Source organism: Periplaneta americana, chromosome 16, assembly GCF_040183065.1.
Source record: "Periplaneta americana isolate PAMFEO1 chromosome 16, P.americana_PAMFEO1_priV1, whole genome shotgun sequence".
NCBI lineage: Eukaryota > Metazoa > Arthropoda > Insecta > Blattodea > Blattidae > Periplaneta > Periplaneta americana.
Window position 1 is genome coordinate 74301646 of NC_091132.1, and position 26148 is coordinate 74327793.

Below are 26148 nucleotides of genomic sequence, written 5' to 3' on the forward strand. Positions count from 1 at the left end.
AAACAGGAAAAGGAATTGGCTGGGTCAATGGTTGAGAAGACACTGCCTACTGAAGGATGCACTGGAAAGAATGGTGAACAGGAGAAGCGTTTAGGGCAGAAAAAGATATCACATGATAGATGACATTAAGATATATAGATCATATGCGGAGACAAAGAGGAAGGCAGAAGATTGGAAAGACTGGAGAATGCTGGGTTTGCAGTGAAAGACCTGCCCTTGGGCAGAATAAGAATGAATGAAAGTCTTCCTCTTCTTCTTCTTCTTCTTCTTCTTCTTCTAATGGCCTTCCTTAGGGGTTCTCTAGTCCATTTGGAATCTGGCATCCCAATAGAGGTGCGAGATCATGTTAGTACATAAAGTTCCATGGTCTATTCATTATACTTCTCATTTGGTCTTTACTTAACTAATATCTAATTTCAATTCCACAGTGTGTCAGCCAGATTGCTTCACATAGATGACTCTGGACCAATGAAAAGTACGAATCAATATGTTTCCATTCTTTCATCAGAAGTCTTCCCAATCGTTATCATGAACACATCTGCTTAATCAAGAGTTCAAAACAGATTTGGGGTTTGGATATAGAATTCTTTTCTTTATTCACCTTAGAATTGTTTCCTTTATACACAGACAGAGAGACTCTTGACATGCGATAAATACAGTGCATGGAACCAACAGCATTATCTCTTTAACCAATGAAATTTAATTTTCTTCGCCTAAATATTCACTGCTCGTGTCGAACTTGCATACACTAACTTATGGCAAGCAATGGCAACCACGATACCACGAGCATCATCCTCATAAAAATAAATGGGGGAAGGGGGAGGATCAAAATGAAACCGACTATAGAGATGCTGCAAAAACTCTGAATTTTTCACTATAAATATTACAAATGAAGAGTTTATACATTATATTGTGACGGCCACTTCGAGACTCGAACACGCGTCCCACAAGAGTCGCGCGGGAATCGACACGGGCTCCACGGAGCACTGGGGGGGGGGGGGGCGGCATGGAGAGGAGAGGAGAAACGGCGGCATTCTGGGCCACGGGAGAGAGGGGAAGTAGCAGCTGGTGACTGAGCGGAGAAATCCAGTGAAGTCTGGGCGTCTGTGGATTGTTCGCGAGATCGCGAACTCTCCAGAAACTATGGTTTGGGTTATAAAAGAAGAGATGCGAGTGAATTTGAGTAGTTAGTTAGTCAGTCAGTCAGTCAGTAAGCCAGTGTTGTTACAGGCAGATTTGGACAGTAAGCGAGTTAGTCTTGTGTAGCAGTGAAGCCAGCTTCGAGACCAGAGCGCGACTTGAGTGTGTCCGTAACTGTGGAGCCTGAAGCCCAGAGTTCGAATGCAGTGAACCGCAGTTGGGGGACCTGAGTTCGAAGTTCAGCGGATCGTCTCTGAAGGTCTGGGGTTCGAGATTCTGTGAACGCGAGTGACTGAGCTAGAAGAACTAGCCAAGACAAACGAGCTGTGAACTGAGAACTGACAGTTGTGTTGTAAATAGTGCTTTGTGAATATTAGTTAAGATTAACAGTTCATTGTTGTTCGTAATAGTCCAAGTAAATTGTCATTGTCGTCTGTGGAGTGCACTAACGAATACTGTGTTACTGTATGGAGAGCAAATCCTATTGTTGAGATAATAAAATTACATTGTTGTTCAGTATAAAAATTTACAATATTTAAAAATTTGGTAATTATGCAGGACACATTGACAAGGCCGCCTCATATTGTAAATTATTTATTTAGGAAGTATGTGCCGTGGACTTCTACTGCAGGAAGCAATCATTTAAGTACACAAGCTTGTGAAATGCTAATATGCAGTAACACCAGTGAGGGAAGTGCGATGGTATGGAATACCGCCACTGGTTTCTATGGCCAGAAAACATACTGTTGGTGAAAAATGACATACCGTCACTGAAAAAATATAATCGCAAAAATTTGTTTATACATTTCTTCACAAAATCTAAACCACAGCCTTCTGCAACTGTATTCAGTGTGTATTAAGACACGCTTATTTGATAAGCTCAACCCCTGGAATGCTTACAATGGTAGTATTTCAAGTATAGAAGGCTGTGATCTGTACCTCGTGGTGGTCATTGTTGCCAATTTAGTGAGTGTCATATTTTTGTTGCACTTTTTATTAATAATTAAGTAAGGCACTTTGAAGCTTTAACATTATTTTAAATTATGTCTCAAAAGACATTGTAAAATGATCTAGTAAATAACCGAAGTAACTTGAAATTATTTTATTAAGAAATTTAATGTGCTGCGTAAACTTCAAAGATTCGCGTTACTGACTGCATGAAACAATTTATTGTATACATCATTTATGTCTATGTTGTAAGGGAGGGGATATGCCTTCTTTTAAATCAAGGTATGCCAGAGGAAAATCTTGGGGTAGCATACTGCCTCTGGTGCTTTCCCACTTCTCTCACTGAGTAACACACACACACAAAAGTTTGTATATAGAAGTGAGAAAGATGCATCCTGCATAATTACCAAAAATGTACTTAAGTAGAGCAGGAACTCTGCCTACAAACTCTCCGAATAGCTCTATGTGACTCTTTCTACAGGTGTCGGGAAGGGTATCATAAATTTCAGAGAGAAATTGTAGTTCTACAATATATGAGTAATTACAATAGTTTCCTTACTTTATAAACTTAATACATTTAACAATACAGTTGTACTCTGTGACCCAAAGGTAGTCACAGACATGCATGCTTTAGCACGAGTTTGAATTCCAAAAATTACGAAATTTACATATATATACTATGTGATGTGATTAAACAAATACAAATTTTTAGTAAGAAAACTGTTCTGCAATGGAAATGATACTGCACACATACTAGTAGAAAAGAGGGATAAAATCCAACAATCAGAAATGCAATTATGTTATACATAACCAAATATTCTCATATATTTAATCTGAGAAAAAACTTCGTGATTGCAACTCATGTGAGTCCAAGAAATTCAAAATGGCAGAAACTTTTATATAATAAAAATTAAATCCCTAATTATTTCACAGATAGTTGTTTGGGCTTATCTTGTAAAACTTCTACACAGTTGGGAAATTATTTTTTGTCTTCGTGTATTAAGTAATGGACAACAAGAAAAATGAAGAACTGCTACATATTATAACACTAGATCTAACTAGATGGAACAGTCTAAATTTAACGTATTCTCTCTATTTCTCTCTCGGGATAACAAAAATTAAGGTACTGTGACACAAACAAAACAAAATCAGGCCCAGAAACAAAATTTGGGCCACCTGAATTTTCCAAGTTCCAATTATAACATACTGTGCTTGCTCAGTGAAAATTCAGGTGACCCAAATTTTGTTTCTAGGCCTGTACAAAAGTTTAAATGCAATAAATTCTGTCCAATGAAAGAGTAAAGTGATGTAAACATATGTACATGTTCTTGATCTCTGATTGGCTCTTGGATGCATCACACATTTTGTCCCATAAAATAAGCCTAGAAAATTGTTTCTATTTTATGTATATTATATATTTTTAAAAATTGCTTAAAATATATTACATAAAAATACAAAAAAGAATGTTTTTCTTTCGTTTGTTGCCATGTGAACACATAATATATTGAATATACAGAGCGACCCATATTTATATCCAACTTTTTATTGCACTGTAGTAGCGTAAACAATCAGATTAAGTGACCCATTCCACCGCTAAAATGTACTGTGTTCCATACCATTTGAAGTAAATATGAAGATTTAATTTTATTTTATTCTCAGTGTGGTCCGAAACATGTGCACTCAATCAGAAAATTTACTGGAAAATGTTTTATATAAAGAAATAAATCTTGAAGGAATAACCATGGCGACAAGACTGTGTATGATCGTACCAAAATTTCCTCTCAAATGGAACTGGAGTGACGCTGATGTTGTGCACTTCATGCATGACGGTGCACTGCCCCATTTTGCATTGATAACATGGGGATGGGTTACCAATGCGTTTCCTGGACGAATCATGGGGCTCCGTGGGAATGTCGAATGGCCTGCAAGAAGCCCAGATTTAACACTGTTGGACTTTTTTCCTGTGGGGATATCTTAAAGAAAAGGTTTACGCCAGGAAACCTCGGGATGTGATTACTTTAGAAGCGGTAATTTGAGAGGAGTATGGTCGGAAGCCAAATTATATACATCTTGATTACACAACTTTTAACACTGTATCACTTCGGAATATGTATTATATGACTTTCTTGTGTTAAATTCTATTGTACCTAGTTTACATGTTTTGACCTATTATGGGTCAGCCTCAGAACTGGTCGTTGTTGGTTTTGGCACCTCTTGTTTTGTTTCCTGTAAGGGTATGTTTGTGTGGTGTAATGTGTGTCAAAGAGTGTGTGTGTTCTGAAATTGAGTTGTGTGTTGAGAATTTCATTGGGGTATGTTTTTGCGTGTCTGTATATTTCATACTGTTCTAGTGTGTTTAGTTTCTGGCTTTTTGGTTGGATATGTAATATTTTCATGTCTGTTGATGTCTCACAGCCATAACAAAATTACAAAACACCTCCACATATGCAGAACACATCACAAATGCTAACCACACCTACAGAGACATCAACACAGACATGGAAATACTACACATCCAACCAAAAAGCTATAAACTAAACACACTAGAACATTATGAAATATGAGTCATTCCACGTCAAATCGCACAAATTTAGTCTCGAATTGATATTCATGTCTTTGATTTAGATAAAACAAATTTTACACATTCTAAGGATTGAGAAAATAAATACATGTTTTATTATTGTTGTCTATATCGATTATTGTAGTAGATATGTGTTATCAAAGATTCTGAAATAGTTCACGCATCATTATTGTTAAACGTGATTATCTCCACTAATAATCATCACAGAGATTTGCTCTTTGTCTCAATTTGAAGGTGACAGTACACACTTTATTCTTCGCATAATAATATAAAAATATAAGTTTGTTAACTTTGTTTTAAAAAACATTTAAATGTATAAAAATATGTTTTAATGGCAGAGACTTACTTTAAAATTACAGAAAAAATCCTTAAATACCTTGAAATTATTTTAACTGCCCTTAAAAAAATCAGAACGCTACTCCGAGCCGTTGAAGAATAATTAAATGACTCACCAAGCTGCGCGTCTTGAGTTTGCGGGCTGCATAAGTACTGTTGCAAGATGATGTGCAGGTGCAGCTCTGGATGAGAGTCGTGTGACCACTTTACACTGTTCCACGGTCAGAATATCACTCTTTTACGTAATTCACATAACACAATACTGTATTTAAATATTGTTTTTGTAAAATCTTTCTATTTTGAGATTTCTGTCGTCTGTTTCATGGAAGGAGTCTATCAGTTCCTGTATTATATCTGAATTATTTGAATTTTCAGCTAAAGTTGAGTCTTCTGTGATATGAAATATTTTATGTTTAAGTGTATCTGTAACTTTCTGCATTTTTTGTTTTGGATATTTTTTTTAGATAATTTTCTCTTCTTCATTGGCGATTCTCCAATCGTCACTAAGCTCTCATTTAGTTTCTCTACGTCTACGTCAACGATACCGACTGAACTACCAGAAGATGAGATAGGGGTATAACTCTTCACAATTTCTATTACCACGTTCACATCATTAGTACCAGGTGCACACAATTCACTTACACTTTGTTCCTTAGGAAGTTTTGAAATTTTAACACTGCAACTTTTACACACTTTCGGATCAGATGACAAGTTTATGTCTTGCATTTTCAGTTTCACAAGCATTGCAGATGTCACACGCCTTAATATTTTACTTCTTTTTCTGTGATTAGGCAGTTTGATCGGATTGAAATAGTAACTGTAACTTCGTTTTACCATGTCACTCATGATTGCAGCAACACAACACACTTCTGATCTTATAGAGTCTCAACTGGATCGTTTGTTGATACAGAAACTGTTGGGGTTGCTGGAGGGCGCCTTGCAAGTTATTAATACTCTTTCACATCCCTTCAACATGCTCGCCTTACCAAGGTCCAAGGTCAGATTCTTGTCACTCGATACAGTATGCATAGCACCACTGGTGCACCGCGAACACATCTTCAAAAAATTATTTTTAGTTATTTCTTACTCGAAATCGATCTGAAACCAACGTAGTTCTATGTAAAATATAATAGATTGTAGGTATATTTTTTTGCGTTTTTAAAGTAAGCTGTTATTATAAAAAAATATTAAGTTATGTTTAAAAAATGACCCTCTAAAACAACCCCATTTGTATTTCAACTTATACTTAAAAAAAAATTAATATAATAGTTCATTTCTTCCCATTTCAGATGGCACCAAAACTCAACGTCCATGATGCATAGAATCTTAACAATGAGCATTTTCATACTGCGTCGTGCATGAATTTGTCATATAATTAAAAGAGTATAAATAGTAAAATATTAAAGTATGATCCCAGAAAAAATTACAAACCTCTTATTTTGATCTGCACAACATATTTTAGAAGATTTAAGCAAATACTAAATGGTCACGTTTCGTATACAGGTGTTTGATTTGACATGCACACAACACAACACGATACCTACTTTGAAAGACTTAGGAATTATTGTTAGATAAATTAAAGGGAAACTGCTAAGTGTTGAAGGGACATTACGTGCTTTTAGAACTAGAGGTTATCTGTTTATTTACGTAAAGTAACACCGCACCATTGATAATGTATTACTCACTCTCGCTGCGGCTATCGCAGCTGCATGCTCCGCCACGCGGTCTCACTCAATCCGAGCCTTCCGATCCGAACACACCATCAGTAAATTATTTGTACAGCGACTTCTTATTCGAATAGCATTCTAAAACCAACGCAGTTCTACGTAAAACATTTCAAAGAATATAATGATATTTTTTCCCCTTTTTAGAAGTAAGTCCCTGATATATGAAAACGTATTTAAAAAATATAATCCCCTAAAAGGGGCCCATTTTATATTTTGATTGAACACCAAAAATTAGTATATAATACTAATTATTGCACTTTAAAATGATATAAATACGAAATTTCTACGATTTATTGAATCTTCAGTATAACCATTTTCATAATACGTTGCATCCTAATTTACGGAAAAAGTAACATTTAATAAATGACTAAATAAGTGTGTCAGTCCGAAAAAATTACACATGGGTTATTTAATTTCATAAATAAAATATATAAAAAAAAAATTGGAGCAAATATTAAGTTGTCATGTTCCGTAGGTGTTCGATTTGACATGGAATGACTCATATACAGACACACAAAAACACACCCCAATGAAATTCTCAACACACATCTCAATTTCAGAACACACACACTCTTTGACTCCACATTACACCACACAAACACGCCATCACAGGAAACAAAACAAGAGGCACCAAGACCAACAACAACCAGTTCTGAGGATGACCCATAATAGGTCGAAACATGTAAACCAAGTACGACAGAATTTAACACAAGAAAGTCATATAATACATATTCCAAATTATATGTTTGTGTGGGCAGTACGAAATGTTCAGCCACGTCTGGAAAAATGTGCAACAAATGCTTGTGCTTACATTTAATTTTAAGTAATCCTAATGACTGTACTACTGTTTCATTATAATTTGATCCTCTCATGTAATGTCATTTATGTATAATAAATGGATGAAAAGTTGGATATAAATATGAATCACTCTGTAACGACCATTTATTGCATTTAAACTCTTGTACAGACCCAGAAACAAAATATGGTGTCATAAATATTTAACAACAAAGTGATACATTCCGGTTTGTAATAATTGGAGCATTCAGAGCACAAGGGAATCGAGTCCACTTTCGGTCAAATGGAAGATATTTCGACTGTACATACTTTAGATGAGGCTACTTTCAGAGCATAAAAGAATCATGTCCTCACAATCTTTGCAATGGTGCAGATGTTTAAAATCACACTCACCTTTAATGGGTTATTAACTATACATAAAGACTTTGGGTGCTATTCATAGACATTTCGCAGCACGCGCTACGAGCATACTAAGCTAGCCCTGGCTATCCACTGGTTACTTGTACAGAATTCAAATCATATCCTATCGCTAACACTGATTTATGAATACGAAAAACACTGATCATCCACCGGAAACCCGCGCTAAAAATGTCTATGAAAACAGCCCTATAAGTCTAATTTTCAGAAAAGTTTATTTTTGTGACTTGATTTCCTTGTGCTCTTAATGCCCCAATTATGGTTTACATCACTTTCCTCTTTCACTGCAAACCTCCATTCCACTTTAAAATGCATATGATTGATTATTAACTCCAGATTCTGGCAAGATATTTGCTATCACAAAGGATAATGTTAAACAGTGCAATTTTGAATGCATGTGGACTTAGGAGTATATAGTCCTTCTTTTACAATGTAATGAGAGATTCATTTCACAATATATTTTTAAATTATGTTCACAGACTTTTACTCAAACTGTGAAGTTTCTCTTGAGAACAAAAACAGGTAAAAACATTATTAAGAAGCTAAATCTATAAAGTTAATGTAAATCAGGACTTATTACAAATACACTGTTACTGATATGGAGATCACTATAAAGGATGATATGAATTCAATTTATCACATCACACACAGAAGTAGGTATATGTCCATTATAATGAAACTGAATAATTGGAAATCTGATATTATATGCCAAATAGAAATTCATAGTGAAACATGTGTTGTCAGCAAATGGCTGGATACACTACGAAGATTGAAGATATGCTAAATACAGTAGTTTAGATCACAGAGCTAAGAAACTGATTTATTTAATGGCTTGGTTCACATCAGTTGTTGAAAACACTTCAGCCAAAGTAAAGGGGCAACAATTTAAGTTGTGCCAACTTAATAGGATTGTTATTTACATAAGCAAATAACACAGAAGTATTGGAATCAGACCTTAGCAATATGGAGACAGACATAATCAAAATTTGTAAATTCTATGATACAAGTTACCAGTATCACTAACTTACATATGAATGTTTCTTTCATTTTTCGTAATTTCAAAATATATGTAGCAAAAATATTAAATATTGCTATTTTCAAGTACAGTAAGGTTCAAAAGTACATTTTATTTCATTGGTCCCTCAGTTATCCCCTTCTCCTTCCTCAGTTATTACACCAACAATGGACATGTAATATAACTTTGGTCTAATACAATTTCGCGCATTTACAGGAACAAAAAAGTGTGCACGAAAGTATTAGTCGTTTCCTTTCATCTGAAAAATAAAAGTTTAGTCTGACCATACCATCTGTTGTTCATGGTTGTAAGTGTAATATCTACAATAATAAAAATGTTAATTTCAGAGGCGTCATTTGGGGGAGGGGGGAAAGGGTAGAGAAACCCCCCCCCCTCCGAGTTTAATATTTACAAAAATTAATCATAAAATTAAGTATTGATAGTAGTACTACTAAAGAAAAAGAGAACTGTAGCATTTCTGTATTAATTTCTGTTGCTGCATGGTGTCACCTGTTGGAAAGGGAATATTTAGGCTCAGCCTGTAATAGAATTTGAGCACATGAAATCGGAAATTTTAGATAGACTAATTTTTACAATTTAACTGCACAGCCAATCACAAAAAAAAAAAAAAAAATCATATCTTAAAGCAACAATGCTGTTAGCTTATTTTCTAACAATTAAAGACTTAAACATGATTTTTTAAACGAGGAAATAACTATGACACTATTTACCTATTTTAGGCTGAAGACATACAGCAACACAACTCACCCACTTAACAGTGGACCATTGGAATTGCCCATTCAACCAGTCACAAATTTTCCTCAAACCAACAGTAGAAAATTTTCTGCTCTATAGTGTAGTGTAGCTGAAGATGCTATGTATTGTTTCCCATGTCTCTTAAAATCTATAGTTCACTCAGGTGAAACATAAGAGAACCGTACATTAATGAACAAAGGATTCAAGAAGTGGAAGGATGCTTCGGCTCTTTTTCAGTAACATGAAATGAAAGTGAAGGGCGCAAAATGTCGGTGACTGCCTGGGCTGATCTAAAAAGCCGAAGTTCAATTCAGTTGTCAGTAGCCTCTCTGTTAGACTCCGAACATCCGAAATCGAAGAAAACTGAAGCCATGTGAAGAAACTTCTGAAAGTGGTCACTTTTTTGGACTGGACAAGGCTTAGGATTCAGAGACCACGATGAGTTGGAAGATTCTGTGAATAAAGGAAATCTTCTGGAAATAAACACTCTGTAAAGACGATCTCAAACTCAAAGAAAGAATGAGTCATCAATACGGCCATTACAGCTCTCCTTTGATAACTACTCAAAGTTTAAATAATGTGATTGGAAAAGCAAAAAAGTCCGGCTTTACTCAATTATGGCTGATGAATTCAAAGATTTCTTCAAAACGGAACAATTGATCATTCATTCTAATTAGATATGTTGATTGCAACCAGTGAGGGAAGTGAGACAGTATGCGCCGGTATGGAATACTGCCACTGGTTTCTACGGCCAGAAAACATACCATTAGTGAAGAATGACATACCGTCACTGAAAAAATATGATCCGTAAACATTTATTTATACATTTTTTTACAGCAAAGAGTACTTATCTACTTGGTTAGTAAATCTAAACCACAGCCTTCTGGAACTGTATTCAACGTATATTTAGACACGTTTATTTGATAAGTCAATCCCTGGAATGCTTACAACGGTAGTATTTCAAGCTACAGAAAAAAGGCTGTGGTCTGCAGCTTGTGGTGGCCATTGTTGCCAGTTTAGTGACTGTGTTATTTTTGTTGTTGCACTTTTTATTAATAATTAAGTAAGACACTTTGAAGCTTTAACATTATTTTAAATTATAAGTCTCAGAAATTCAATGTGTTGCGTAAACTCTAAAGATTTGTGTTACTGATTGCACGAAACAATTTATTGTATACATCATTTATGTGTATGTTGTAAGGGAGGTATGCCAGGGAAAAATCCTGAAGTAGCACACTGCCTCTGGTTTTTTTCCCTTCTTCCCTCACTGGTTGCAAGGATAGAAAACTGAAAGAGTAATGGATTTAACCATTTAAAAGATTGCAGTACAGAGAATATTACAAACACTTTTCCCTTACTTCAGAATTAGGACAACATTGAATACTGTGCTAGACAGTGTCATGATGGTACCAAGGTGGTGATAAGAGCTGAAAATACCAGTATCAGAGCTAAAATACAGCAACTGGGCATTACATATTCCCTCTTCCAGCAGCTTCAATTCCAGGATTTAGATTTGAAGACAACTGAGTGCCTGATCAAAAGCATCAAAAAAGAATTGGTAAGAAGTGACGACAAAATAAATGAAGAATTAGTGGAAAAGGCAAAGTTGCAGGCCAATAATAGCAACATAGAAAGGACTGTGACAAAATGACAAAGAAATATGACATCACATCTAACGGGTAGCATAGTCCTTACTTCAGTGGGACAAAGTGAAAGAAACACGATGTCCCTCTACTGGATACAATTATGGATGAGTTTGACAGCCGACTATCACAGAATTAAGACGTTATAAAATCAACTTGTGTGCTTAAAAAAGTTATTTTCCTGGGTGGTGAAGTTTTGAAACCTCTAATCAATAAATATCAGACTTCTCTAAATGCTGGCCTGTTGGAAAAGCTGCTTCTTCTGGCAACAAACTTTCTTCGACTTATCATTGATTCAGTCTCTCCTACTGAATACTTATAGAACCTACAGAAGCTTCCAGTACCATATTCAGAAGTAACTTCTCTAATAACAATTTTTCTCACATTACCAATCACTTTTTTTTTTTACTTGGTTATTTAACGACGCTCTGTCAACTATGAGGTTATTTAGAGTCGATGGGATTGGTGATAGCGAATGATATTTGGCGAAATGAGGCCGAGAATTCACCATAGATTACCTGACAGGTGCTTATGGTTGGGAAAAACCTCAGAAAAAACCCAACCAGGTAATCAGCCCAAGCGGGAATCGAACCCACACCCGAATGCAACTCCAGATCGGCAGGCAAGCACCTTAGCCAAATGAGCTATACCGGTGGCTCATTACCAATCATAACGGCCTGTAACAAACGATTGTTTTTCTATTCTAAAGAGAGCGAAGAATTACCTCCAACCATCTTCCAATGCTCAAAAAAACGAAATGACGCCCCTGGTTAATTTACATCATACTGTACAACATTGTGTGATATATCAACAATGTATGCTACTGACTGCGCAGAATTGTCCTCTTCACAACGTAATTTACACCACTGTCAGTGCACAAAGACTCAATACCAAACATGAGTAGTTGATCATTTGCCTTTGTCAAGTCAACAAGAGTCTGCCTTACTTTTCTACGTGTTTCAGGATCTCTAAGGAAAGACCATACTGTACAACCTGTAACAATGTAACAAACAAATATTATGTAACAGGGAAATAATTTGAACATTTCTGCTGTACATACAGTTAATGAAGGACATATAATTCAATAATCAAATAACTGGAATACATTAAATAAGCATATCAATCAAGCTCACAATGTAACAGATAATATGGCAGTAGATTCTCTCTCAGATAGGCATAACAGAAAATAAAGCAGTAGACATGCTCGCAAAAAAGAAACATCAATAATTTACAAACAACCCAGAGGAGTACGTCAAGAATGCCCTTTATCATTTATAATGTTCAACATCTACTTGAAGGATTCAGTAAAAAAACTATTTCCAGAACATGGGAGGAGTGATAGCAGGAGGAAGAAGAATAAAGGGCATAAGATTTGCTGATGATATGGCATTATTAGCAGAAGAGAAAATGATGCTAAGGGATATGCTACTGGAGCTAAATGACAGCTGTGAACAGTGTGGATGAAGATAAATGCAAATAAGACGAAGACAATGGTCATAGGAAGAAAAATAAAGGAGGCAAACTTGCGAATTCTAAATGAGACAGTAAAGTGGACAGCTTCAAATACTTGGGATGTACTATAAGCAGTAATATGAGCTGGTCCTAGGAAGTGAAAAGGAGGATAGCAATGGCCAAGGACGATTTTAACAGAAAAAGGAGCATCTTCTGCAGACCTCTGCAAAAAGAACTAAGGAAGAGACTAGTGAAGTGCTTTGTATGGAGTGTGGCATTGTATGGGTCAGAAACATGGACATTACGACGAATTGAAGAGAAGTGACTAGAAGCATTGGAAATGTGGATATGGAGAAGAATGGAACGTGTGAAGTGGACAGACAGAATACGAAATGAAGTTGTACTGGAAAGAGTGGGTGAAGAAACTATGATGCTGAAACTGTTCAGGAAGAGAAAAATGAATTGGCTGGGTCACTGGCTAAGAAAAAACTATCTACTGAAGGATGCACTGGAAGGAATGGTGAACGGGAGAAGAGTTTGGGGCAGAAGATATCAGATGATATACGACATTAAGATTATGGCCCGATTGCATAAAACTTGAGATATCTACTACATAGCTATCCATTTTATATCTTTTTTCTAATGGATAAACACACGTCCGTTTCTGAAAGCAAATCAACAGATGAAATAACAATGCATTGGATAAGAAGTTACTTCTGCTGCTAATAGATGTCGACACTTGTATTTGCATGGTTGTACCATGGTTGAATATCCATGGTTAGATTCTCTCTGATCACGTGGTCAGGGGCATTACATATTACTACTGGACGAAATTTAAAATAAAAGTATTGCTATTGATATTAATTACACAATGGCTGCTAAACGTGGCAAGAATTTCGACGATTTTGAAAAGAACTTTCTGATTGAATTAATCGCCGATTACAAGTACATAATTGAAAATAAAAAGACCGATTCTGTAACCGTAAGAACAAAAAACAAAGCATGGGAAGAGATCGCTATTAAATACAATGCGTCTTGCCGTACAGGGCCACGCTCTGCAAAGCAGCTTCATGCTTTGTACAACTGTATGAAAAAAGCAGCTAGAAAGGATTAAAAAGAGACAAGGTAAGAATAATTTTAAACATACAATGCTCGTCGAAAATGGTGAGTGTGTATCTCTTATGACAGTCTGTATAAAATAATGGTTTCTGTTTAATTAATTGCAGATGGAGAGGTACAAAACTGGTGGTGGGGTATTCATTCCTAACCTGAGTGAAACGGGTTCAAAAATAATAAACTTGCTTCAGCCTCAGTTTAAACCACTAGACACGGCATATGATTCAAGTGCACAATACTTTGGTCATGGTAAGTCACGTAAATTTATGTAGGAATGAGTCCTAAATATATGAACATCCCAGTAATTTTACACGTTTAAGTTTTATGTTATTACGTTTACGTTTAACTTTCATTGTGAATGGGCCTTAAATTTCAATACTTTTTATTTTTAGACGATGTGATATACGAAGTAGAGGTGGATGCAGCTGACTATTTAGGAACATCTGGAGCACAAGACAATCAAGTAGACCTGTGTGTATTAGAAGATGCATCGCTTCGTGTTTTGGACTCACAATCAGAAGAAACTGCAGTACCGGTACATCAACCTTCAACAGCCTGTACCACACAATCAACAGTATCATCAGTCCCTCATCTTACAACTATTTCAACACAAACAACACTAGACACAATACCACACCCTTCAACTGACACATCACAGTCAACACCAACTACCACACAGTCTCATCCTACAACTGGAACTTCACAACAGAAAGGTGCTGTACGAAAGTGCATAAACAAAAACAGTACGATCGAAATAAAACTGAAAAAAGCAGAAGAAGAAATACGTTTAATTCAAGAAGAACATAAGGTAAAATTACAGCATATGGAAATGGAACATAAAGCGAAAATGCAATTAATTGAGTATGAAATTGAATTAAAAAAACTAGAGATAGAATACAAGAAAGCTGAATATAAAGCAAAATGTTTGGATTAGGCTATATTTTGTAATTTGTGTCCAATAAGTCCAATTATATTATAAGTATTAATTGAAAAATGTGTTAATTATTTCCATTCGTACTGCATTCCCTTCAGCATCATTGTTATGAACAGCATGGTCATAATCCACGTCAGGTAATTGTTCATGTAACTCATCAGGTAGGTCATCTCTCTTCGCCATGTTATGTAGTACAGCTGTTGCTACTATTACAGCTGCTGTAGTTTGCAATTTTGTCCTCATTCCTAAAGACAAGCAAGGAAACCTCCTCTTCCATATTCCAATTGTTCTCTCCACACAATTCCTCGTCTTTGTGTGAGCTGTATTGTACCTGATTTCGGCCGCTGTTCCTGGATTAATAATAGGTGTCATAAGATACCCTCGGCAAGGATAGGCACTATCACCAAGAATGTAACTGCTAACTATTTCTCCTGTCTCTAAACAGGCACGAAGATGTGAAGAATCGAAAACAGTACTGTCATGAGTTGAGCCTTGCCACCGGGAAACAATGTCACATATTTCTAGCTTTGCATTACACACCACTTGCACATTCAAAGAAAAATATCCTTTTCTATTTCTATACACTTCGGCATTGTCTCCACCAGGAGACTGAATTCGCACATGCGTACCATCCACACATCCGAGCACACCAGGAAACCCCGCAATATTAAAAAACCGTGTTTTAGTGTTAGTCACCCCTGCATCAGTTTCTGGCATTTTTACATAATTGGGTCGAAGTAGGGCGATATAATGTGTCACTTTCCTAATGATCCTGCTAACTGTAGATTTATTAACATTTATACTGTCCCCAATCACAATCTGAAAACTGCCACACGCATAGAAACGAAGACATAAAAGCAGCCGGTTCATTCCTGATATCGCCATATTTCTTCTTGTTCTTGGTTCCAGATGTGGGCCAATTTCATGAAGGAGATTCATTACAAGTTCTTTCGATAACCGGAATCGTTTCTTGAATTCACCATCATCATATACATCAAAAGGGTTATTTTGGTCACGAAATTGTCGCTGTCGTATTGGCATTAACATTTCTTCTTCTGACGAGGAAGATGATGATGATGAGGATGAAGAAATGTTCATCTTGCTATTAATACGATATTTACTAGCAATTTGTAACATTTACGCATTCGCCATATTGTATAACTTATTCAGTGGATAAAGAGTTATTCCTTCATTTTTCGGGGGATAAGTTACTCTGAGATTTATACATTGGATGAACGCTATCTCACATTTCGGCAACACTTCTCCATTGGATAAAGCTATATAGTGGATATCATATGTTTCAGAAACCGGGCCTATATGAATCATATGAGGCGAGAAAGAGGAAGGCAAAAAATAGGAAAGATTGGAGAAAGCTGAGTTTGCAGTGAAAGACCTGCCCTTCGGCAGAACATTGAATGAATGAATGAATGAATGAATGAATGAATGAATGAATGAATGAATGAACCCAGAAAACATAATTCAAAAAATAAAAACTAGTTAAAATTAAAATTCCAACAAACAGTGCATAAAAATTGAAAGTAAGTATATATTAAAATATTCCATTAGAGGCTTTAAATATACCCAAAAATTCAGCAGAACTTGCGTTCAGATTTCAAGCTAGCCATGATTGCTTGCTATAATATCCTACAGAGAATGGGATGCATAATATACCTAAGTTGCATAATATACACAAACTCTGAATGAAGAATACTTCTTGACTCGCCAAAAATGGGAAATAAGCAACTATGACCTGACATTTGTTTTTAATCATAATCAGAAAAACAATAGAAAAATGCAGTAGGTCAGTTAGCCTTATCACTACTTGACAATCACTGCAAAAGATATACAAAACTGAAAATATGGAGTTGTTAAAGTACTTGATCAAGCCCTTCTGAAATCCTTAGCAATATAAATGAGTATCATTTGTCACTAGAAAATGAGATTCTGAAAAAGGAAGGTGAAGTGAGCTAATAAATGCATATTTCGAACTTTATGCTTGTCAGTAGCAAAGTTAGTAAACGATTAGTCATCTTCTTTTGGCATTAGTGATGTAAGTACAAATTCCTGAGAGTTCAAGTAAGATTTGTAAGAAGGTGCTAGAGTATGTTTCCTCAGGGCAACACTATTTACCCCAGCAATATTTTATCAATTCTCCATCGTCTGTTATCATCCTTTTCAGTCAGAAAATTTGCTTCAAATCTGACAGCTGAAAACAGACTGAAAGAGAGAAAGAGAAAAAACTAGCATACAGTCTGCTACTTATTGTCACTGTTGTTGGTGGTGGTGGTCATGGTGGGAATGGGGGATGGTAGTAGTAGTAATCGTAGTTGTGGTAGTGATGGTGTTGGTTGAATTGTATCCCATAGCTCACGACCATTAAAATGGAAAAATGATGAAATGGCAATAGACGAAACAAGAGTATCCTAAGAAATAGTGATCATGATCATCATCTTTGTCCACAAATTTCTCTTGGACGTCCTGGGACCTGAAACTGGACTCTCAGCTTGGAAAGCAGATACAATAACCATAGAGTGAGTCGAACTTGTGTTAGTGGCAGTACTAAGCCATAAGGTTGCTTTTTCATGGGCAGTCCCAGTTTTAAGGAAATCCACCAGAGTACATCACGCATGTCCCAAAACATCATCAATAGGACTTTTTTCGCAGACTGAGTGACTCTGAATTTCTTCAGTAGCAGGAAATAGGAATGTTTTCATATCACACTGATCTTTGTCTCAGGCGTGTAATGGTAAGTCTAAGACTCATCACCAGTCACTAGAAAGTCATGACCTCCTCCGTTGTAACGCATCAAGTGGTCCATGCAATACATCATTCTCTGGCCCATCTGCTCATCCAACAGATCGTTAGCCATCCCACATGCACTGACTTTACAAAATCGCAATCTATCATACACATTGTCACACTGTCCCATACAAAGTCTAAATTGTTCCACCAGGGTTCGAAGATGGATCCACCAATCGTTTCAAATTACCACCTTAATGCCTGTGACCCTGGAAAGATTTGCAGCAGTCACTGGTCAGCTGGAACATGGTTCATCAGTATGGTTTACTCGGTCCTCTTTAAAAAAAATAACTACGCCATTATTTGGAGATGTTGCTATGGTCTACACAATCAGCACTATACATGTCTAACATTTCCCTGTGGATTTCACTCGAACTTTTCCTTTTTGTCCACAAAAACAGACTACACCTCACTGCTCTTCACACGAAGATGATGTTAGTAAACACATTATCTACTCAGTAGTTACTGCCAGGGTGACACCTGATAGAGCCATTGCTGTCTGTAGTGCAATATTCAAATTGTCTACTAACTTTGAACGTCTGGACCAAAATAATATTCTTTAAAAAAATTGTTGTGTGTTACTTTCCAATCCTTCCCAATATATTTATTTGCTTTTAATCTGAACTTAGGAATATAAATAAAGTGTTATTCTTACCTAGAAATTCTACTGCATTTTCAGAACAAACTGTTGCAATGAGTTTATCATTGCTCTCATCTTCGAGATGTAGGTAAAATAAAAAAGATAACACAACTACGACTTGTGTCCCTGTAAAACAATGAAAACATTGAAAACAGTCACTGTTAGCTGTCACCATTTGAATTATCTAATTAATGTCACAGCGTGTACAGGATGAACTATAAGTAATGTCATTAATTTCAAGGGGTTATTCTTTGAGATATTTCAAACAAACAAACTTCATACAATTTTGCACGTTTTTGCTTCCTTTTCGAGATAAAAACTGCTTTAAATTAAATATCTCGCAGTGTGTTTTTGGAAAGCCATTGATTTAATTCCCAATATGCTCAGTCACTTTAAGAGAGCAGTGTATTACGATAATACATAACTGAAAGAATTGTAGTTTTGTCCTTTAAATGCGTAGATATTTGAACAAATGTAACATTTTAAAATTCCTTTGCAGAAGGAAAAGTTACATTTGTTCAGATCAAATTTCTCCACATTTAAAGGACAAAACTAAAATTCTTTCAATCATTTATTATCATAATACAATGATTTCTTAAATTGACGGCTTTCCTAAAACATGCTACGAAATGTTTCATATGATACAATTTTTATCTTGAAAAGGAAGCAAAAGCGAGATTAAACTTTGTTTGAAATATCTGAAAGAATAACCCTATGAAATTAATTACATTACTTACGGTTCACCCTGTATATATTACTTAATATTTCTAATAATAGTGAATGCAGCACTTCACCTTTTAGTTTACTTTGTATAGGAAACATTTTCATGACAGTGGCAAAAGAAAATGACGAACTTATTAAAAAAAACTTAAAACTTTTGAACTACACTGCACTGGGAACAGGGCAATACTATGCACATGTGAGATCTCAACCCTCTCGAGACAAACCTAAGACCAACCATACACATGGCGACCATATCTCTCACGAACTGACATGGAGCCACATGAATCTATATAGGAAGTGTGAGGTCTAAAAAATAAGTTTGGTTTTATAAATCCAGTATACAGAATATCACCAAGGGACTGTGAATAGTTTCTAAAACCGATAAAGTTTCAAGGCTGTTTAATGAACTCTATCCTTCTGTTGTAAGATAATGGGCTCATCTGAATTCAAATGCTGAAGTGTCGTCAGTCAAAAAAGGTTGGGAACCACTCTTCTAAACCATTCCTCCTTGTAGTATGGGAACACGAATTTTCCAGTTTCACTATGTGTTGAATGCAACAATTAACACTAAAAACATTTTCATATTTCATACAAATCTTCAGGTTCCCCCCGCCCCCCTTAGTATTTCTATAACTGCTACTGAACCGACCTTTCTAGATACATATTATAAGAGGACAACAGAGATGTTTTCCATAAAACACTTGAAAACCCCAAGTCACACATTTCACTAACATTCCGGAATTCCCAAGAGCAAGTGAAAACTCTTGACCTAAGTTCTTGTTACTGGATAAAAAAAAATTAGTTACGTGTAACCTATAAATCCACATTCTGATAAAAAGTGAATGCCCTTTTTCTACCATAAAACTTGGTACTTTCTGGACTATATGCTACTACAAGGCTACAGCAGAGTCAAGCTCTTCATGGAAATACATATAATATGAGTTTCACTAACCTTTCTTAAAACAAGACATACACAACAGCTGACCAGCTTCAAGCGTTGTAACTAATGAACTGTATGCAGCTGGAATCCCACATAAAGGACAAAAGCTGGTAATGATGTTTGTTGCTGTCAAGTCATCTGTAAAGGTTAATGGTAAAGTATATTTCATTATTATTGTATTATTATACAAAATGACAATGCTCAAACCATAAGTATCCACATAGGCAAAAATAACGAAGTTTCTTCCACCTACTGGTCTGAAAAAAATAGAAATCCAGTTACTTTAGTATGTCTTCATACAAGTGTCAAAAGTTGTAGAACTTACTGCAATTTTTGTGGTCTATTTGTGTTAAATTTGTAATAACTTAAACACATATAAGACAATTAAATAGAAGCCACCGAGATAAATATATAGTGGACACGAAACACAACTGACATGAAAGATAAGATAAAACATATAAATTCATACAAAACAAACCAAGAACAAGACAAGACAAAGGAAACTAAAAAATCACCACACTGAAAATTTCAAGAGAACCTAAACACATCTAGATTCTTGGCATTGACAGCAGCTATTTTTCTAAGAGATGACTTCCTAAACAGTATCAGATTTTATGTCTAGGTACCTATCGATATCAGAAAGAATGGCTGAAAAGATAGCAATGTAACTAGTATGCATTAGACCCTAGTTAGAAACTTTGGATTTTTACTTTCCGCTTTTTATTATTTTATATTGTTCATTAAACTTTACACTATCATTGTAATAATGATATTTTATATTTCACGTGTTTAAACACATTTCTTGCTTATATATAACTACGGAAACTCATGGCTCGTTAAAAAAGTGTTTTTAGCTAGCTATTTAACAATGCTGTATCAGCTACTAGGTTATTTAGCGTCAATGGAATTTGTGATAGTGAAATGGTATTTGGCGAGATGAGGCAGAGAATTCGCCAGATTACCTGACATTCGCCTTATAGCCAGAGAAAACGTCAGAAAAAACCCAACCAGGTAATCAACCCAAGCGGGAATCGAACCCACACTCAAAATAAAAATATTAAAAATGAAAATTCAATAAAAAAAGTTTCAATATAATAATAATAATAATAATAATAATAATAATAATAATAATAATAATATAAAAAATATTGAAAGTAGAAACCACAGTCTACTATATACAGTCACGAAGCTTGAGTTTTGAGGGTGCTAGAAACAATAGACTGTGATGGTACTATTTTGCATTGCCTGTAATGAGGCGATATTAGCGATCCTAGTGGTGAGCAACTATCTAATGTTTGCATATTTACTACGTATTGAGCTTCGCGACTGTATATACTAGACTGTGGTAGAAACCATTACAAAAATACCCCTTGGAGTGTGGAGAACTGAACCAGAACTGTCATGTATACTGGTTTACATCATTATAAGTTCAGCTATTCTGACATGTGGCAAAGAGTTGGAACCAAAGGGTATAAAACATCCATTTTAAAGGAAAAAAATATCTGATCACTTGTGCCTAATGTTACTCTTCAAAATCTTGCAATTTAACAAGTGTTCGTGTTTTCTGTCAGACACCCTTCCCTATGACTTACAAGAACTCTTTTCCTCTTGTACCATCTTTTACTTGGACATCTAACAGGTTTCTTCTGCTTTGTGGTGTATAACAGTGCTTGAAGTGGGCCAGTATGAGCCAGGTACACATCCAAAACCTGGTAAATGACCCGGTATGGCATGTGATAGGTTCTCGCAAAGGGTAGGAATTAGCAGACTGTGTTCTGCTCTGCTGTGCATTATTCTGCTTGTGATTGGTTCTCACGAAGGACAGGAATTAGCAGACTGCCCCGTTCTGCTGTGTGTATGTTATTCTGTTTGCGATTGGTTCTTGCAGAGGGCGGGAATTAGCAGATGAATAGGAATGCAGCTTCATGTAGACGTGGTGAGAGAGGGGGAATCATGTGGTACTGAGGCAGCAGCATTGCCAAGTCATTGATTCTTTAAAAAAATTTGTATTTCATGCATTCAATTGAAATGCATTTATTTTTGCATTAATCGAGATTTTAAAAAATCATTTCAGAACAATTTTTAACAAAAAATGCGGGTTTCACAGCAAAGAAAATAACGTTAAATCGAATATAAAAATATATTACTCATATGTAGTAATTACTGGGACCGTGAATTTCAATGTTAAATGCGGAAAAAATGTTACATGGAGGTTGCCTAAAATCGGGGTGCTACTTATTTCATATTTTAGTTAATAACTATTGATATAGTACATAAATACACTTCTACTGACAATAACAGAAAACAAAGGATAAGACTCTTTCGTTACTTACAAAGTACACAATGAAAATGTATTTTTCTAATGAAGTTCATTGCTATAGCATTTCACTTTTATTCATTTCTGTAAAATGTCTACTTAAGATAATTTTCAATAAATCAAAGTCTTCATTACTTTTAAATCCCTACAAAGTTTTATTACAACAAGATCACAACTTACCATTTATATCAGGATCCATGTGTGTGACCCTTGCCTTCAGTTTATAAATACAAGGCATTTTCAATCTAGAATTTTTAACGGCAAAAATATTTGCCGTAATCAACTTTTCTCCTTGGAAGGAAAAAAAAAAAAAAAGGAATATTAGTATGAAATAAATCTACAGTTGTAATTATTTTACAGGCTGCGTCAAAAACACCTGACGGTTTTTGCAATGCAATACAAATCATACCCGCTGAATGTCGCTGGGTGTCCTTGTGTTGTGTACGTTTTGGAGTTTAGTTGAGATGGAACATTGGTCGCAATACCTTGGTATTGTGTGTAGCAAAATGGCGTACAGAGAGGTCATTAAAGGATACCAAGCCACTAGAACGTCCTCATTCGGCTCGTACACCTGCAAATGTGGAATGGGTTCTGAAAGCAGTGCGTCGTAGTCCCAGGTGGTCAACTCTGCGACATGCTGTCGCTCTTCGTTTGCAATCTTCTAAGAAGGCCATGGAGATCCTAGATGTGTGAGCTGTTGCTCCATCTTGCTGGAACCACCACTCACGATGACCACGGACGAAATTCGGAGGAAGAGTTTCCAGCATGTTCATATAACACTCAGACTTCAGTAACTGTTGCTCCTTCCTCATCCTCGAAGAAATAAAGCCCAATGATGCCATCCGAACAATTTCCGCATCAGACTGTCACCTTTTCACTGTGCAGTGGGAGTTCATGCAGTTCCTGAGAATTGTTGGGAGCCCAGTATCGGTAATTCTGCTTGTTGACATATCCACAGAGGTGGAAGCGTGCTTCATCGGACATGATTAACGTACCCACAATACCAAGGTATTGCGACTAGGTGCATGATGTGTATCAAACTGCAGTCGAAACCCACGCTGCATAGCAGTAACGGACTCTGTTTTGATGAACAACTTCTACTGCAGCAATGTGGTGTTCAGTAGATTAACATTCCATCTCAACTGAACTTCAAAACATACACAATACAAGAACACCCAGTACAGCAGTGACATTCAGCGGGTATGATTTCTATTACATTGCAAAAACTATCAGGTGTTTTTGACGCACACTGTATTTCTCTAATATTTTAAACTAAGAATCTCATATTAACAAACAAGGATGTTAACTTAACAATTAAAATCTATATTACAAAACACAATCAAAAATAAAATTCTAGCATCTGGCATAAAAAAAATTAAACAAAGCACAACAAAACATTTACTCAACATTAATCTAGAAACAAATTCAGAATAAAAACAGAGATCATTTAGGGACAGTAAAATATGATGACAATGTAACAATTCTACTAATATGAGACTAAAGAGGGTAATTACAGTGCTTGGAATGATACCTATTCACAGCCATGCATTCATCATTAATTTCCTAAGGATTGAATTCTCTGATTCCTTTGTTCAGACACAATCATCTGACTGAACTGTGTCTTGCCCAGGTAAGAACGAACAATAAAATTATACTGTTTTTTTTATGATGGGTACTTAACTGTTCGTCATTCACCTATATGAAGCCAGTTTCAATTCAATACCAATACCAATTTCACTTCATCAAAGAGATCAAAGGACAAAAATAGCCTTCTAGATAACATTGCAGATTGAAAGGGATGACAGGGTACACTTCAATGAATAGGAAATTTATATTACATTTTGTGATTAAATGCAATGTTAATTAGAAAATTAAGTTTGAAGTTTCAGTAGTCCGGCAACATCACCATTAACACACACTACTCGTGATACAGATGTAAGAGGTCAACGAACTCTGTGTGTCTCTGTAGGTGAGCTGCTCTCTGCCATGACATTGCCACTTCCTAGCATCGTGCAATGGCTTGAAATTAGAGGTTCTTTAAATTAAATTTACACAAAAACCGTTCATGCTATTGAAATATGCCAGAGGGGTTAAACATTTGGGAAAAAACTTTTTTTTCCCGAAAAAAAAAAAAACTATGAACTTTCCACCAATATGATATTATAATTTTTTCTTACACACAACATGAGCTATTTGCTCTGAAAATCTTCAAGGCTATTTCATTTCCATCCTGCGCGCGCGCACGCGCGCACGCACGCACGCGCGCACGCACGCACGCACGCACGCACACACACACACACACACACACAATTTGGGGGTTATATATATATATATCTAACCCCCAAATTCTATTTAATTCTTTTAATGCCTATAGTGTTGTATTAAAAGTTTTTTTGCTCACTATAAACTGTAATGTAAGGAGGGAAACAAAAGGTTTCGGGAGTAATGTAAAAAATTCACTAACCTGCAAGACAAATTTCAGTAACAATGTTCCTTGATAATGAACAGCTTTGTTTCGACTGATCACGGTTTCTTGTTATCTTAGGTTTTTCTCCTGATGAATCAATCAGTGGTAGACATTCCATCAAGCTATGTACTTCATCTGTCACTGTACAATCTTGATCACATTCAGAATGTTGCGACAATGATAAGACTGGAAATTCTGTACTATTCTCATGAAGTCTAGATGAAGTGGGAAAAGTGCCTTTCGACCTAAAGACATGTTTTATTTCTTCACTGCCACTTTTATTATCATATCTTGCATTAGTAGTGAGCAAGTCAAGGGAATTATCACAATTACCATACTTTACTGAAGAAATGTTTGCCTCAATGGAACAATCCATGTCTTCTATTTTGTCAATACTTCTGCTTCTTGATTCAAGTGCTATTCTCATCAGGTGCTGCACTTTTGTGGCTCTACTAGTAATAGAGCTGAAACACTCTGTTGCTCTAGACGCAGAAACCTGAGGATGCTCAATCTTTCTTTTCTCCTGTTGACTTCCCATGCATGTACTTGAGTCTATCATGCTTTCTGTATCAGATAATATAACACTATTCTCCTCGTCAGACAAATCAGTTTCATTCTCAAGTACATCCATCTTCCTGCCAAGTTCCAAACCTGGCCACTTCTTGGGGGAAGTAGAATATACTTCTGCGGTTTTATATAACTGTTTCAGGCAATTTTTATATCCCATGAGCAAACGCCTAGAAAAAAAGTAGTAAAACATTTATATTGATAATGTGTAAAAATGAGAATTTACAGTGTATAACTGAAGTTCGATGGTCTAACAACATGGCAGTGTAACAAGCGTACTTACTGTTTCGCCATATTGTATTGTTCTATAGAAAATCTTAACCTTAAATGACAAGAATATTTAATTCAATTTTATTATTAACAGTAATATACCTCTTTTTGGTTTCAGTTAAAAATAAGGATAATATTTATCTAAATATCAGGTCGAAACTGATTGCAATTAATTGCTTCTTATTTAAGATAGATTGAATAATCAATACTTTTTGAATGCAACCCAAATGTTATATTTAACTACTATCCTATGAAAGTAAATGAAGAATTTTTCTCTTTTTCTAACACATGAGTTTTACCATTAGTGCTCTACTTTTCAGATACTGCTATGTTGCCAAATAGGCTTAATATTACAAATTTAAATGTACAGTAGGAAATTTAAAGCAGTGAATATTCCGTAAAGGCTTTTACATTATATCTGATAGATGACAGATTCATGATACCATATACAAATTATGAGTCAGAAGTTTTCAATTGAGATATGTGCAGTGTGACACCATCTGTCACCAAGTTGAACATTAATTTTTGCACGTTATCATTGGGATATCAGATTGAAGTTCTACCG

The 26148-nt window shown here is 35.7% G+C and overlaps 1 protein-coding gene across 1 annotated transcript in view; it reads right to left on the reverse strand.

Annotated features, from left to right (window-relative positions):
• Positions 1-2883: 2883 nt before the first annotated feature.
• Positions 2884-26148, reverse strand: part of LOC138716430 (uncharacterized) — a 65500-nt gene continuing 42235 nt past the window's right edge. The window contains exons 9-13 of the mRNA XM_069849518.1: positions 24744-25483; positions 22460-22570; positions 19975-20100; positions 18315-18425; positions 2884-12351 (exon numbers count right to left, since the gene is read on the reverse strand). Coding sequence (XP_069705619.1) covers positions 12179-12351; positions 18315-18425; positions 19975-20100; positions 22460-22570; positions 24744-25483 — 1261 coding nt within the window. The 3' untranslated portion in view covers positions 2884-12178. The remainder of the gene's footprint in view (positions 12352-18314; positions 18426-19974; positions 20101-22459; positions 22571-24743; positions 25484-26148) is intronic.